The sequence below is a fragment of the Anomaloglossus baeobatrachus genome, chromosome 6 (assembly GCF_048569485.1).
Source record: "Anomaloglossus baeobatrachus isolate aAnoBae1 chromosome 6, aAnoBae1.hap1, whole genome shotgun sequence".
Lineage (NCBI taxonomy): Eukaryota > Metazoa > Chordata > Amphibia > Anura > Aromobatidae > Anomaloglossus > Anomaloglossus baeobatrachus.
In genome coordinates this window covers 366,482,941-366,499,809 of record NC_134358.1, presented here as the reverse complement: position 1 = coordinate 366,499,809, position 16,869 = coordinate 366,482,941, and the positions used below count along the sequence as shown (strand labels likewise).

The 16,869-nt window shown below is 48.8% G+C and overlaps 1 protein-coding gene across 1 annotated transcript in view; it reads right to left on the bottom strand.

Moving 5' to 3' along the window:
* Positions 1–16,869, bottom strand: part of LOC142243927 (maternal DNA replication licensing factor mcm6) — a 470,818-nt gene that overhangs the window by 137,435 nt on the left and 316,514 nt on the right. The window contains exon 10 of the mRNA XM_075316119.1: positions 2,665–2,772. Coding sequence (XP_075172234.1) covers positions 2,665–2,772 — 108 coding nt within the window. The remainder of the gene's footprint in view (positions 1–2,664; positions 2,773–16,869) is intronic.

The window sequence follows — 16,869 nt, the reverse complement described above, 5'->3', positions numbered from 1 at the left end:
AGATTTTGCCATGAGGAAGGAACCTGCACATCAGTTAGGAATGTTAAAATATTTAGAGAGAAGTTTTTAATTTGATCATATTTCGACATCTTGGTTTTAATCTTACATAAACTCCACCAAGCAAGAATAGTAGATGCAAGAGTAGGGTGGTAGGGCAGGGAAAGTTTGGGATAAAGTATATGGGTTAAAAGAAGAGAACGGAGAGAAGAATAGTTGTTTAAAGCAGACTCAAGATCAAAACATGTCGGAGAAAAATCACTATTTAGCCAACAAATACTTTGTTTTATTATATTAGTTTTATAATAGCTTTCAAGGTTTGGCAAACCATATCCGCTTCTGATTTTACGTTTCATTAGAGTGGACTTAGAAAGTCTTGGTTTTTTATGATTCCAAAAAAACCCATTTAGAATTGATTGAAGTTTGCTAATGAATTTTATTGGAATGGTGAGTGGAATAGCCCTAAAGTAGTAAAGAATCTTGGGTAAGATCATCATTTTGTAGGACATGAGTCTGCCTAGCAACGTAATTTCTTCTTTATATAAATTGTTAGTGGCCTTTTGAGTGGCTTCGATGAGATCCTCCATATTTATTGTTATTAAGGAATGTAGGTTGTCGGTAATTTTGATACCCAAATAAGAGATTGATTTAACTTCCCATGTAAATGTTGAATTTTTTTTTATTAAGTTAATAGTTTTATCTTCCAAGAAAAAAGGGAAGTATGTTGGATTTCTCCATGTTCAGTTTATAATACGAGGCTTTGGAAAAGGAATCAAGCACTTCCTGTACTGAATCTAGTGCCTGACGCAAGTCTTGATTCAACGGCTACACGTAGACAAAATAGACATACACTAAAATACTGGATTCAAAGACAAGAACTCCTGGACACATTTAGATGTATGAATACCTCATCTCGGGAATACTCATATTACTCAGATATCTACCATACTTACTCCCGAATTGATCTTATTCTGACTAATTCTTTTACGATTTCAAAATTTACACAAGTTGAAATAAAACCAAGAACAATATCAGACCACTCCCCAATCTATTGCAAAATTAATTTAGGCCCATTACATAATGATAAATTCCTATGGAAAAGCAATTCCTTCCTTATTAACTCCCCAATACATAATAACAAAATCCTGAATATGGCTAAACATTACTTTGCAGAGAATGCAAACGAGGAGATTTGTCCTTTCATAATCTGGAATGCCCATAAAGCCGTAATGAGGGGAAACTTGATTCAACTTTCGGCTACACATAAGAAGCAACAAAAAGAAAAATTAAAATAAAATTCAAGTGATAATAAGAGAAAAGGAATTAGTACAACACAGACTTACAACTCCTTCACCAGAACTACACAAAGAAATTCTATCACTTAGATTAGATCTGAAGGCACTTTTATTTTCAGTCTATGAAAAAGTCAACCATTTCATGAAGTCTAACTTCTATTCTTCAGAATAAACCAACTAATCTCATGGCAAAAATATTAAAAAAGGCTAGGATTAGGAAACGCATCCATCAGTTGAGAAAAAAAGATGGCTCATTAGCAGTTCATCCAGGAGACAGTTAAAATCTTTGCAGAGTTTTACTCTAAACTCTATAATCTAAAAGAAGACCAGACCAGTCTATACCTCAACCCAATAATTCCTCTATTTCTGAGTTTTTTAGACAAAATTAATCTTCCTCACTTAACACAACAACAATTGGATATACTTAATTCACCCTTTACTATAGAGGAAGGGATTAGAACTATTTCCGGCCTAAAAATTAAAAAATCTCCAGGTCCAGATGGGTTCGGAAATGAGTATTTTAAAGCCTTTTCTGCAGTCCTGGCTCCCCATTTGGTCAGGGTCTACAACAAGGCAGCTGAGATAGTCTCCTTTCCAACGGAAATGCTCAAGGCCTTAATATCGGTAATTCCGAAACCAAAAAGAGATTTGGAATATGTTAATTATAGGCCTATATCACTTATTAATACGGATATCAAGATCTATTCAAAAATCATTGCCAATAGATTAAAGTCAATACTGCCAAAAATTGTTGGTCATGACCAGATGGGATTTGTTGAAGGTCACCAAACCTCGGATGGGACTAGATTATTAAATCTAATTTCTCATATTAACTATAGTAAAACACCTTCTATGTTATTGGCTCTAGACGCAGAAAAGGCATTCAATAGAATAAACTGGAAATATTTAAAAGCTGCTCTTGCTAAATTTGGATTTAATTACCAAATTATAAAAACTATTATGGCCCTATATATATATATGTCCTTCTGCCAAAATATATACAAATAATCATTTATCTGACCCATTTAAAATAACAAACAGAAACTAGACAAGGCTGCCCCCTATCTCCCTTACTATTCGTAACAGCCATTGAACCACTTGCGGAATTAATTAGAGTGCATCAGCGAATAAAATGAATTAAAACATGCAATTATCATCATAAGATAGGCTTGTTCGCTGATGATGTTATCCTTACATTGTCCGACCCAATAAACTCTGTTAGAGCAGGATAAACATTTATAGCCAATCTAACCATAAATAGCGGCAGCAAGCTGCCAGAATAACCATTTAGTTCCATTACTCTGTTAAAACACAATGGCTTTGAGTTTTTAAAATAAAGTAAAATAAATAAAATAAAATCCTTATACAGTACCTTCACCCCAGCTTTTGTGATTGATATGGTCTGCTGTTCCATAGCCTCATGAATGGCCACCTGATCTTTTAGATCCATTTTGTCAAACTCATCAATGCAACAAACGCCCTATACAGGTTAAAAAAAAAAATATGTAGAAGTTATAGTTGAAAAAAAATATTGGTGAAATGATGTCAACATTGAATCTGTAACAGCAAGATGGAAAAGTCTAAAAATCTGATGTAATATTACACAGAACGTGAGCCATCAGGAAGCCAGTTATGTAATGTACGGCTGCAGAGTGCAGAAAAAAAGGAAAATACAGCTAACAGGATTTAGAATCTCATTACATAGAGGATAGTTTAATCAGGCCTTTTGGACTCAGAAAAAAAATTAGTCAGTCACCCCACTCTAATGGGCATTTTTAATGCTTACTTGCCTTTCTGAGCTCCTCTCAGCCAACTTATGACCAGATGACAGTTCAGCTCACCTTTGATGTGGCCTGTGGACTTAAGTCAGCAGAGAACAGCTTAATAAAAGACAGATAAAAGTAATAAGTCCCCAGTCTGAAAAAGCGGACATTCGTAAACAATCTCATTCTGCAGCCAGAAGTGTACAGGTAAAAAACAACCCGTTACATTTTGTAAATTAAACCCAATTACAAAAAGTGAAGGGTTTTTTTTGGTACTCACCGTAAATGCTTTCTTGTAGTCTTCATTCTGGACACAGGAACCATAAGGTAGACTGCTGCCAAGTGGAGGCAGACACGAATCATACACCTTAAAAAAGTTGGCTCCTCCCTAGCAAACAATATTTTTACTGCCAACATCAGGACTCAGTTAGTGAGAAAGCAGTAGGAGAAGCCAAACGAAGGAACACATAGAAATGAAAGAAAAGCATAACCATCCAGATAGAAAAAGCAGCATAAATATGTAGCACCCAGGGATATGGAGTACTCTGTTCCGGGCAGGGTACGTCTTGGGAATGTCACTATGGTGGCCATTACCCGGTTCTGTGCCCTAGGCCCTTTTTGTAATGGGGATATTTACAGGGTATTTGTGAATAAAGTTATTTGTGACGCCACTTGCGATGTTGCGGCTATATGTAGGGAGCCGCAGCTGCGGAATGTCTCTACTGGGGCTGATGGTATGAGCAGCTACTATGGTGGTCCCTCCGCAAGTAGGGTTTTGCCCCAGCGGGTGTATGGTGTGGTGGACGTCAGAAGGAGTCCAGACAGGTATTCAGTGCAACTGGTTTACTCACTTTTTGGGTGTTAACTGGTTGCCCGATGCTGGCTGGTTTCGCCTCCAGGCCCCCTTCGTCCCAGTGCCAGTCTGGTTCTCTGGTACCTTCTTCCCCTGCAACAGTCTCTGGTAAGTGGATCCCCATGGTATGGAACACTGGGGGTCCCTGGTCTGTGGTTTGACCACTTCTGTCCGCTTAACGGTAGCGTGAACCCTGTGGGGTTGGAGTCTCTGGTCCAGTCCCCGGCTCTCCCTTTGCTACTGAGTCTTTGGATTCTTTAGGGTCAGCAAGGTCCTTGATGGTCCCCTTTGCTGTGCAGGTGTTAAGAGGTCGGCTTGAAGCTCTTTCCTGTCCTAGGGTCCTGTACCCTGTCGGTGCATAGTTCCGGGAATACTCCACCAGCAACCACCTCTCCTGGGTAACAGGTCACCATCAACCTGAGTCAGGACGTTGCTCAGACACACCTTACACTTCCACTGTCAACTCTACTATAACTACTACTGTCTTCCTGTGTCCGACTTCTCTCCACAGTATGCCCCTCTCACCTGGTTAACTAGTCGACTGGAGTAGCTCCACCTCTAGGCGGCCATCCATGGTCCCACCCTAGCTAAGTACTATTGTATTGTTGGGGAAAACTGGGATTACCAGGGTTTTTGTTGTTTCTGGCATTGGGGTTCTGGGTCCCTGATAGGGATGGAGAACATTGCTTTGTAGCACCTTGAGGTGCTCAGGGGCGCTACAAATGCACACCGAGACAGACCAAGAGACGAAGCGAGGAGGGAGAGAGAGACGAAGCGAGGAGAGAGAGAGAGAGAGAGACGGATGAAGTGGGGAAAGAGACGAAGCGGGGAAAGAGAGAGAGAAGGGGGACAGAGAGAGAGAGAAGGGGGACAGAGAGAGAGAGAAGGGGGACAGAGAGAGAGAGAAGGGGGACAGAGAGAGAGAGAAGGGGGACAGAGAGAGAGAGAAGGGGGACAGAGAGAGAGAGAAGGGGGACAGAGAGGGAGAAGGGGGACAGAGAGAGAGAAGGGGGACAGAGAGAGAGAAGGGGGACAGAGAGAGAGAAGGGGGACAGAGAGAGAGAGAAGGGGGACAGAAAGAGAGAAGGGGGACAGAGAGAGAGAAGGGGGACAGAGAGAGAAGGGGGACAGAGAGAAGGGGGACAGAGAGAAAAGGGGGACAGAGAGAGAAGGGGGACAGAAAGAGAGAAGGGGGACAGAAAGAGAGAAGGGGGACAGAAAGAGAGAAGGGGGACAGAGACAGAAGGGGGACAGAAAGAGAGCGAAGGGGGACAGAAGAGAGCGAAGGGGGACAGAAAGAGCGCGAAGGGGGACAGAAAGAGCGAAGGGGACAGAGAGCGCGAAGGGGGACAGAGAGCGCGAAGGGGGACAGAGAGCGCGAAGGGGGACAGAGAGCGCGAAGGGGGACAGAGAGCGCGAAGGGGGACAGAGAGCGCGAAGGGGGACAGAGAGCGCGAAGGGGGACAGAGAGCGCGAAGGGGGACAGAGAGCGCGAAGGGGGACAGAGAGCGCGAAGGGGGACAGAGAGCGCGAAGGGGGACAGAGAGCGCGAAGGGGGACAGAGAGCGCGAAGGGGGACAGAGAGCGCGAAGGGGGACAGAGAGCGCGAAGGGGGACAGAGAGCGCGAAGGGGGACAGAGAGAGCGAAGGGGGACAGAGAGAGCGAAGGGGGACAGAGAGAGCGAAGGGGGACAGAGAGAGCGAAGGGGGACAGAGAGAGCGAAGGGGGACAGAGAGAGCGAAGGGGGACAGAGAGCGAAGGGGGACAGAGAGAGCGAAGGGGGACAGAGAGAGCGAAGGGGGACAGAGAGAGCGAAGGGGGACAGAGAGCGAAGGGGGACAGAGAGCGAAGGGGGACAGAGAGCGAAGGGGGACAGAGAGCGAAGGGGGACAGAGAGCGAAGGGGGACAGAGAGCGAAGGGGGACAGAGAGCGAAGGGGGACAGAGAGCGAAGGGGGACAGAGCGAAGGGGGACAGAGCGAAGGGGGACAGAGAGCGAAGGGGGACAGAGAGAGCAAAGGGGGACAGAGAGAGAGCGAAGGGGGACAGAGAGAGAGCGAAGGGGGACAGAGAGAGAGCAAAGGGGGACAGAGAGAGAGCAAAGGGGGACAGAGAGAGAGCAAAGGGGGACAGAGAGAGAGAGCAAAGGGGGACAGAGAGAGCAAAGGGGGACAGAGAGAGAGCAAAGGGGGACAGAGAGAGAGCAAAGGGGGACAGAGAGAGAGAGCAAAGGGGGACAGAGAGAGAGAGCAAAGGGGGACAGAGAGAGAGAGCAAAGGGGGACAGAGAGAAAGAGCAAATGGGGACAGAGAGAAAGAGCAAATGGGGACAGAGAGAGAGCAAAGGGGGGCAGAGAGAGAGAGAAGGGGGAGAGGGAGAGAGAAGGGAGAGAGGGAGGGAGAGAGGGCAAGAGGGCGAGAGAGAGAGGGCAAGAGGGCGAGAGAGAGAGGGCAAGAAGGTGAGAGAGAGAGGGCAAGAGGGCGAGAGAGAGAGGGCAGGAGGGCGAGAGAGAGAGGGCAAGAAGGTGAGAGAGAGAGGGCAAGAGGGCGAGAGAGAGAGGGCGGGCGAGAGAGAAAGGGCGGGCGAGAGAGAAAGGGCGGGCGAGAGGGAGAGGGCGGGCGAGAGAGAGAGGGCGGGCGAGAGACAGAGAGGGCGGGCGAGAGAGAGAGAGGGCGGGCGAGAGAGAGAGAGGGCGGGCGAGAGAGAGCGGGCGGGCGAGAGAGAGAGGGCGGGCGAGAGAGAGAGGGCGGGCGAGAGAGAGAGGGCGGTTGAGAGAGAGAGGGCGGTTGAGAGAGAGAGGGCGGGCAGGCGAGAGAGAGAGGGCGGGCAGGCGAGAGAGAGAGGGCGGGCGAGAGGGCGAGAGAGAGAGGGCGAGAGGGCAAGAGAGAGGGCAAGAGGGCGAGAGAGAGAGGGCGAGAGGGCGAGAGAGAGAGGGCGAGAGGGCGAGAGAGAGAGGGCGGGCGAGAGAGAGAGGGCGGGCGGGCGAGAGAGAGGGCGGGCGGGCGAGAGAGAGGGCGGGCGGGCGAGAGAGAGGGCGGGCGGGCGAGAGAGAGGGCGGGCGGGCGAGAGAGAGGGCGGGCGGGCGAGAGAGAGGGCGGGCGGGCGAGAGAGAGAGGGCAGGCGAGAGGGCGAGAGAGAGAGGGCAAGAGGGCGAGAGAGAGAGGGCGAGAGGGCGAGAGAGAGAGGGCGAGAGGGCAAGAGAGAGGGCAAGAGGGCGAGAGAGAGAGGGCGAGAGAGAGAGGGCGGGCGAGAGAGAGAGGGCGGGCGAGAGAGAGAGAGGGCGGGCGGGCGAGAGAGAGAGGGCGGGCGAGAGAGAGAGGGCGGGCCAGAGGGCGAGAGAGAGGGCGAGAGAGAGAGGGCAAGAGGGCGAGAGAGAGAGGGCGAGAGGGCGAGAGAGAGAGGGTGAGAGGGCGAGAGGTTGAGAGGTTGAGAGGTTGAGAGGGCGAGAGGGCGAGAGGGCGAGAGGGCGAGAGGGCGAGAGGGCGAGAGGGCGAGAGGGCGAGAGGGCGAGAGGGCGAGAGGGCGAGAGGGCGAGAGGGCGAGAGGGCTATTGGTTGAGAGGGCGAGAGGGCGAGAGGTTGAGAGGGCGAGAGGGCGAGAGGTTGAGAGGGCGAGAGGTTGAGAGGGCGAGAGGGCGAGAGGGCGAGAGGGCGAGAGGGCGAGAGGTTGAGAGGGCGAGAGGTCGAGAGGTTGAGAGGGCGAGAGGTCGAGAGGGCGAGGGGGAGAGGGAGAGAGGGAGAGAGAGGGAGAGAGAGAGGGAGACAGCGGGAAAGAGAGGGGGAGCGAGGGGGAGCGAGGGGGAGCGAGGGGGAGCGAGGGAGAGGGAGAGAGGGAGAGAGAGGGAGAGAGAGAGGGAGACAGCGGGAAAGAGAGGGGGAGCGAGGGGGAGCGAGGGGGAGCGAGGGGGAGCGAGGGGGAGAGAAGGGGGAGAGAGGGGGAGCGAGGGGGAGCGAGGGGGAGCGAGGGGGAGCGAGGGGGAGCGAGGGGGAGCGAGGGGGAGCGAAGGGGGAGAGAAGGGGGAGAGAGGGGGAGAGAAGGGGGAGAGAAGGGGGAGAGAAGGGGGAGAGAAGGGGGAGAGAAGGGGGAGAGAAGGGGGAGAGGGCGGGAGAGGGCGGGAGAGAGCGGGAGAGAGCGGGAGAGAGCGGGAGAGAGAAGGGGAGAGAGAAGGGGAGAGAAGGGGGACAGAGAGAGAGAAAGAGAGGGGGGGACAAAGAAGGGGGAGAGGGAGCGAGAGAGAGAAGGGGGACAGAGAGAGAGAAGGGGGACAGAGAGAGAGAGAGAGAAGGGGGACAGAGAGAGAGAGAGAGAGAGAGAGGGGGACAGAGAGAGAGAGAGAGAGAGGGGGACAGAGAGAGAGAGAGAAGGGGGACAGAGAGAGAAGGGGGACAGAGAGAGAGAGAGAAGGGGGACAGAGAGAGAGAGAGAAGGGGACAGAGAGAGAGAGAAGGGGACAGAGAGAGAGAGAGAGAGAGAGAGAGAGGGGGGGACAGAGAGAGTGAGAGAAGGGGGACAGAGAGAGAGAGAGAGAGAGAGAAGGGGGACAGAGGGGGACAGAGAAAGAGAGAAGGGGGACAGAGAGAGAGGGAGAGAAGGGGGACAGAGGGGGACAGAGAGAGAGAGAAGGGGGACAGAGAGAGAGGGAGAGAAGGGGGACAGAGGGGGACAGAGAGAGAGGGAGAGAAGGGGGACAGAGAGAGAGGAACGTTTAGGATGCAATTGAGGTTCCACAGGTCTACATGGCTAAACCATTGGCCTTGTATATGTTCTGATCTATGGCTTACAAGTCAAGTTCCGCTGGACCAGGATTTACAAGGCAGGAATCTGGTTCTTGAGAGTCAACCTTAGCTCAAGATAGGTTCTCATCTATGGAAAAAGTTGCCATCTAACAAAATAGTAGAAATGTGACATCAAAGGCCCTTGTTCCTTAATCACAGTCAGACAAACCTAATTTGAATTGCCAAAAGCCTTCCAAACTGCAGACCAGATAGTCTCACCAGAAAACTAAATTACCAAAAAATTGGGTAAAAGAGCAGACTGGTAGGAAAGCAGTGTCTAAATGCTATGGGTGGTGCCTAGTGGCATCTTCCACAACAAAAAGGAGTTCTATACTCACTCAAGAATGCTGATCTTAGCAGACATTCAACATCTAGGCACTATGCACTTAATGGGTGAGTGGCTATCTGGCCATGTTACGTCGCTATTCCTTTTCCTCCACAGGAACTATTGCCTTAGATATTGTGGAACTATAGCACCACCTTGTGGCGAATATTGAATATAGGTTTGAATGCTGTTGTATGTAGGTTTTATGTGACAATCGTATACAGTGTGTCCACCGCCATTAACTTGAGAATGGCGGCAGCTATAGGCATAGAAGTGGTGTCTAGGTATAGTAAAGTAGCTATGCAATGAAACTACCTATAACGCCACCTGGTGGAAAATAACGGAGTTAGCATTTTTATTTCGAAAACTGAACGAGATAGACAAAAAAGTGAATTACAAAGTTGTAGGGCACCATCAATTAAATACGAATTGACACCTTGCATACAGACATGCTATGATTAGAACGTGTAAAAATCACAAGGCTGCGGACGTGAAGCGATACCTCATGGAGACCTTCCTACAAGTCATTGGGTATGGTGACTGCGTGGAGTAGCCTCCATGCTCACCTGACCTGACCCCATTGGACTTCTTTCTGTGAGGTCACATCAAACAGCAGGTGCATGCGACCCCTCCACCAACATTGCAGGACCTACGACCACGTATCACAGATGCTTGTTGAAATGTGTCACCTATCATATTGCACAATGTGCAGCAAGATACAGTATGCTTTCCAGAGTCCAGATGTGCATTGCAGCCGACGGTGGCCACTTTGAGCGCCATATGCGTAACTAGCATTCAATTTTTTGGGGGGTGTCATGGGTTTCATATCATAGCGTTTCTGTATGCAAGGTGTCGATTTGTATTGAATTGATGATGCCCTACAACTTTGTAATTCACTTTTTTTCTCTCTCTCGTAAATGCTAACATTGTTTTCCACCAGGTGGCACTATAGGTGGTTTAATTGCGTAGCGCATGGCTACTTTACTATACCTGCACCCCACTTCTAATCCTATAGCTGCCGCCATTCTTAAGTTAATGGCGGTGGACAGGATATGGGTGGAAACACTGTATATCCTTGGCTGATGTTACTCTGACTTAATTTGAAGTCTTATCCTGTGGATGTCTTTTTATTTTGTTTTGTTTTTTTTTGTCCTCACTTTCCTGTCCTGGGTCATTATTTTTGTTTCATAACTATAAATATATATGGCTGTCCAGAATTTATGTAAAATTGTTTAATAAAAGTATGCTTTTTTTTATTAAAGAACCAACTCATGATTTATTATATGGACAGATCAATATGAAATTTAATATTACAGGGGTGATTACAACTCCAGGTATAGTCTTGCTTGTAATTATTAATTTGGGAGTTGCCCCATATGCATATTATCAAATATGAGTGTGCCGCCCCCACATCAGCAGCTGGGCTGCTCGGATCCGGATCCGCGGTGGCTCGAGGGGTCTCCGGACCCGGGGGTCGGGGTCATGTGGTCACACAAATAAAAGAAGGAGTATTTACATGGGGCTGTTTGGTTAAAGTTTGTGATGCCACCTGTGGTGTGTGGTAAGGGTGAAGTACCACCGCTGGAGCTGGGAGTACCCGGTGGTGATTGAGTGAGCAGCTAGGTGTTTAACCCCTCCACGGGTAGGGGGAATGCCCCGGGACTTGGTGGTGGTAGCGGAAGCCGTGGGATGTAGGTTTGAGAGAAAGGGAGCAAGGAACTCACGGTTGGTAGTCGTGGTGCTGGATGAGGCTGTGCTGCTTTTGAAGGTCAGTACACAGGCTTTAATTAAACCAAAATTCCAGGAGTACTGCTGCCGCTCAGAAGGGAAGCCCGTCCAGGTGACTGTTCCCAATGGTATTGCTTGGTGTGTTCCACTCTAGTCCGAGCTTCTTCTACTCAGCCCCTCACACTCTGAGGGCTGCTGCCTCGCTGTTCTGGGAGCTCCAACTCCCCCAGCCTGCTCTCCCCCTGATAGCTGCTTGAAAGCCACTACTCTTCTTGCTCCCCTGCCGACGACTGCCCAGTCACCTCCCCCCCAGTCTGCCTGACTCTAAAGGTGGGCGGCCCTTTCTCCAGTGGACCTACCCACTGGTGTGTGTGACTGGGATTTGCATGCTGGTGTTTGCAATACCATTGTGTGGCACCTGGAAACAAGGAGGAGATGGGTACTGCATGGAAAAGAAAATTGTGTAATACCCTGTGACGACCTGATAGGCCAGGGCATCACATGAGTTGTTCTTATGTCCTTAAATCTTTTTTCTCTATATTCAACATCTTTAGTCCAACCTAAGGCAGGATAATTCTGCCTTGATTGAGAAAGACCAAAACACCCCTGAAATGTGGAAGAGCCAACACCAATCACATACCAGGGAAAACTATTGAGGGTAGGCTTCTTTGGAGACCCTCAAAACTTGTAAGAAGTCATGGAGGTCCAGGAAAAACGTATAAAAAAGCAATCTGACTGACCTGTATTGACAAAAAAATAAGGTGGCCCTGCCCCATGCTCCTATAGGAGGTGAAGAGATGAAAGCACTGCTAATATTCTCTGATCCAATCATCAAAAACTGCAAGTGAAAAGGACTATAATAAGGAGGAAACCTATTTAAGAACAGAGATAGCATAAGAGATGAAACAAAGTACTGTAGCAGCTTCCTAAAAGGGAAGCTTCAGTGCCACTTAACACATCTAAAAAGGTCAACCTACTTAGGAAGTGCCAATCATGGTGTACAGTTAGGTCCAGAAATATTTGGACAGTGACACAATTTTCGCGAGTTGGGCTCTGCATGCCACCACATTGGATTTGAAATGAAACCTCTTCAACAGAATTCAAGTGCAGATTGTAACGTTTAATTTGAAGGTTTGAACAAAAATATCTGATAGAAATAGTAGGAATTGTACACATTTCTTTACAAACACTCCACATTTTAGGAGGTCAAAAGTAATTGGACAAATAAACCAAACCCAAAAAAAAAATTTTTATTTTCAATATTTTGTTGCGAATCCTTTGGAGGCAATCACTGCCTTAAGTCTGGAACCCATGGACATCACCAAACGCTGGGTTTCCTCCTTCTTAATGCTTTGCCAGGCCTTTACAGCCGCAGCCTTCAGGTCTTGCTTGTTTGTGGGTCTTTCCGTCTTAAGTCTGGATTTGAGCAAGTGAAATGCATGCTCAATTGGGTTAAGATCTGGTGATTGACTTGGCCATTGCAGAATGTTCCACTTTTTTGCACTCATGAACTCCTGGGTAGCTTTGGCTGTATGCTTGGGGTCATTGTCCATCTGTACTATGAAGCGCCGTCCGATCAACTTTGCGGCATTTGGCTGAATCTGGGCTGAAAGTATATCCCGGTACACTTCAGAATTCATCCGGCTACTCTTGTCTGCTGTTATGTCATCAATAAACACAAGTGACCCAGTGCCATTGAAAGCCATGCATGCCCATGCCATCACGTTGCCTCCACCATGTTTTACAGAGGATGTGGTGTGCCTTGGATCATGTGCCGTTCCCTTTCTTCTCCAAACTTTTTTCTTCCCATCATTCTGGTACAGGTTGATCTTGGTCTCATCTGTCCATAGAATACTTTTCCAGAACTGAGCTGGCTTCATGAGGTGTTTTTCAGCAAATTTAACTCTGGCCTGTCTATTTTTGGAATTGATGAATGGTTTGCATCTAGATGTGAACCCTTTGTATTTACTTTCATGGAGTCTTCTCTTTACTGTTGACTTAGAGACAGATACACCTACTTCACTGAGAGTGTTCTGGACTTCAGTTGATGTTGTGAACGGGTTCTTCTTCACCAAAGAAAGTATGCGGCGATCATCCACCACTGTTGTCATCCGTGGACGCCCAGGCCTTTTTGAGTTCCAAAGCTCACCAGTCAATTCCTTTTTTCTCAGAATGTACCTGACTGTTGATTTTGCTACTCCAAGCATGTCTGCTATCTCTCTGATGGATTTTTTCTTTTTTTTCAGCCTCAGGATGTTCTGCTTCACCTCAATTGAGAGTTCCTTAGACCGCATGTTGTCTGGTCACAGCAACAGCTTCCAAATGCATAACCACACACCTGTAATCAACCCCAGACCTTTTAACTACTTCATTGATTATAGGTTAACGAGGGAGACGCCTTCAGAGTTAATTGCAGCCCTTAGAGTCCCTTGTCCAATTACTTTTGGTCCCTTGAAAAAGAGGAGGCTATGCATTACAGAGCTATGATTCCTAAACCCTTTCTCCGATTTGGATGTGAAAACTCTCATATTGCAGCTGGGAGTGTGCACTTTCAGCCCATATTATATATATAATTGTATTTCTGAACATGTTTTTGTAAACAGCTAAAATAACAAAACGTGTGTCACTGTCCAAATATTTCTGGACCTAACTGTATCTCAGCAGTAGTCTTCTATTGGCTGATGAAGCCTATATGAGGGTAACCCGCCTGCTTCCCACACTGCCAAGCAAAAAAAGATTAGTTTGGTAAGTCAGCTAACCTTTTCTTTAGAATTAGAGGGAATGATCCTGCTAAAGATTGGAATCAAGAACCAAGAGGGGACCTCATTCTGCATCAGAAAAGCTGGAGTAGTGCTACTAGGACTGTTTAAGTGATGCACTAAGGTCAGTGGTCTCTTCCTAAGACCAAAATCCTGGCTGAAAGATGAAGGTTAAAGCACATACAAGTCTTGCAGCTTTTCCAAACCAAAAGGTCTTTGTCAATAGGTCTGACTCAACTAAGCTGAGGTTGTTCACCTGAAATAGAATCTACCTAGTGCTCTGAATTACCTGAACTGACTCCCCTTTGATGAGCCCAAAGTACCCATTTATCTTGCAAAACTGAGTTACCAAGTGGTATTTGCTATAGTCAAGTTCACTTGAATGATAACATCCTACTGAGGGACCTCTGCCGATGACCAGACCCCTCTGGGAGAGCGCAGGTAGAATACCATGAGTGATCTGTCATGTCAATAATAGACCCAATGGTGAAAACCCCTAGTGAAGTGACGGCACAGCATAGTCATCCTCACTACATACCACTGAGAAGACTCAGGTGTGTTCTTAAATCAAATGTGAGCATAGTCAGGACACACTCTGAGTCACTTGAAAAATACACCACTGAGTGCAATCTGATTGCTGGTCTGACCTACTATAGAAAGTGGGCAGCACACCGTAAGTTACCACTCAAATTTTCTAGATAACACAAGGGACTTGCCCCCTTAAACAAGTTTCATCTGGGGGTTGATGAAGGTGCTCGAACTTTCTTTAGATTGCTAAATGTACAGCGTATTCTATAGATAACCCACACTGGGTATGACTCAACCAGGAAAGAGATATAATTCTATCTGGATCACTTTTGTGATATGCTACCTTACCAGCTGTGAGGTTTACCACCCAGTATCCAGGGTTGTAGGTTCACCTTTTAAATCTACACAGCTGAGAGATCTCATCTGGATATTTTTTTTTGATGGACGCCTAGACCAGCGACTGCTACTGCCTAGGATACTGCTGGAGTGAGCAGATGAGCTTCAGCAAAATAACCTGTGAGAATACCCCCCGTTAAATGGCGATGCTCATACTGCAGGAAGTGAAAGGGGTGGGGTCAGAGAAAGGCAGAAGCTCAATCACCCACTAATTGGTCATAGGGTGGATGCACACCAGCTCCTCTGATTGACCAATGAGCAGGGTCAACCAGCTTTCTGATTGGCTGGGGGCGTGTGCACACTCACCATGCCAATTAACCTTTGGAAGAACATAACACATATTATAAATTATTTAATGTGCAAGGCCACAATGTAGTCTAATATCCTCGATACTGCATGTAGCTTGAGTATATCTATATATATAATTGCCTTATTCTGTCTGTCTGTCTGTCTGTCTGTCATGCTCCGAAATTGTGTCCTTATGGTGACACAAAGCTGATTGGCCGCTGGGCTCGCCATGGCCCCGCCCCCCCACACGGATTGGCCTCTCGCCCCGGCTCTCTGCAGGCCCCGCCCCCTCACGCAATCCACGCTCGCTCTGGCCCAACTGACACGGAGCCCCGATTCCCAGGTGAGTACACACACACATCAGATCACACTCACTCTCACACTCACTCTCACACACACCTCACACATCACAACATGCTGGGATATCGCTTGCTTCTACACCGGCTCCGTCAGGATCCCGGCAGCGCCACACATAACCTTGCGATGCTGGGATCTTCACGGAGGCCGTGAAAGCTGGTAACCATTATACACATCGGGTAAGTAAGGTCCCTTAGTTACCCGATGTGTATCATAGTTACCAGTGTACACCGGCTCACACTCACTCTCACACACACCTCACACACACATCACATCGCATCCACACATCAAGGTCCTGCAGCGGCGGAAAATACAGACACATAACAGCACACACATAACAGCACACACATAACAGCACACACACACACACACATACACACACAAATCAGATCACACTCACACACACCTCACACATCACATCGCATCCACATACTCACAACATCCTGGGATATCGCTTGCTTCTCGGCCTCGATACTGTGCTGTTGTGATCTTCCAGGACCTGCGGGAGGATCACATGGCCAGAAGCATGTGATATCCCCGGATGTTGTGAGTATAAGCGCGTATGTGCGATATCGTCAGTGTCTGTGTGTGTGAGTGTATGCGATCGGGTGTGTGTGAGTGTATGCGATCGGGTGTGTGTGAGTGTATGCGATCGGGTGTGTGTGAGTGGATGCGATCGGGTGTGTGTGAGTGGATGCGATCGGGTGTGTGTGAGTGGATGCGATCGGGTGTGTGTGAGTGGATGCGATCGGGTGTGTGTGAGTGGATGCGATCGGGTGTGTGAGTGTCGGCAGAGGAGCACGGCGTGCTGGAGGAGGCTGGGAGCAGAGAGGTTGATCATGGGGAAGGCTGGGAGGAGAGAGGCTGATGCTGGGGGAGGCTGGGAGGGGGAGGCTGGGACGAGGGAGGCTGATGCTGGTGGAGGCTGATGCTGGGGGAGGCTGATGCTGGGGGAGGCTGGAAGGAGAGAGGCTAATGCTGGTGGAGGCTGATGCTTGGGGAGGCTGATGCTGGGGGAGACTGGGAGGGGAAGGCTGATGCTGAGGGAGGCTGGGAGTAAGGAGGCTGGGAGGAGAGAGGCTGATCCTGGGGAAGGCTGGGAACGGGAGGCTGATGCTGAGGGAGGCTGATGCTGAGGGAGGCTGGGAGGGGAAAGCTGATGCTGGGGAAGGCTGGGAGGAAGGAGGCTGGGAGGAGAGAGGCTGATCCTGGGGAACGCTGGGAACGGGAGGCTGATGCTGGGGAAGGCTGATGCTGAGGGAGGCTGGGAGGGGAAAGCTGATGCTGGGGAAGGCTGGGAGGACGGAGGCTGGGAGGAGAGAGGCTGATCCTGGGGAAGGCTGGGAGAGGGAGGCTCATGCTGGAGGAGGCTGGAAGGAGAGAGGCTGATGCTGGCGGAGGCTGATGCTGGGGAGGCTGGGAGAGGGAGGCTGATGCTGAAGGAGGCTGGGAGGAGGGAGGCTGAGAGAGGTAGGCTGAGAGAAGAGAGGCTGATGCACACACACACACACACACACACACACGCGCGCGCGCACTGCACAACACACCACACACACACACACACACTGGGAACCACAAACAACTGCCCTAAACAGACACCCACACACACAGACAACGCTGCACACACACAACACCCAACACACAAACACCGCGGCACACACAAATATACGCACATACCGCACAACACACACATTGCACAAAACATACCTCCCCCCAAAACACACCACACACACACAAACCGCGCAACACACACACAACGCTACAGACACACAGCGCTCCACAAACAACGCAACACACGCAACACA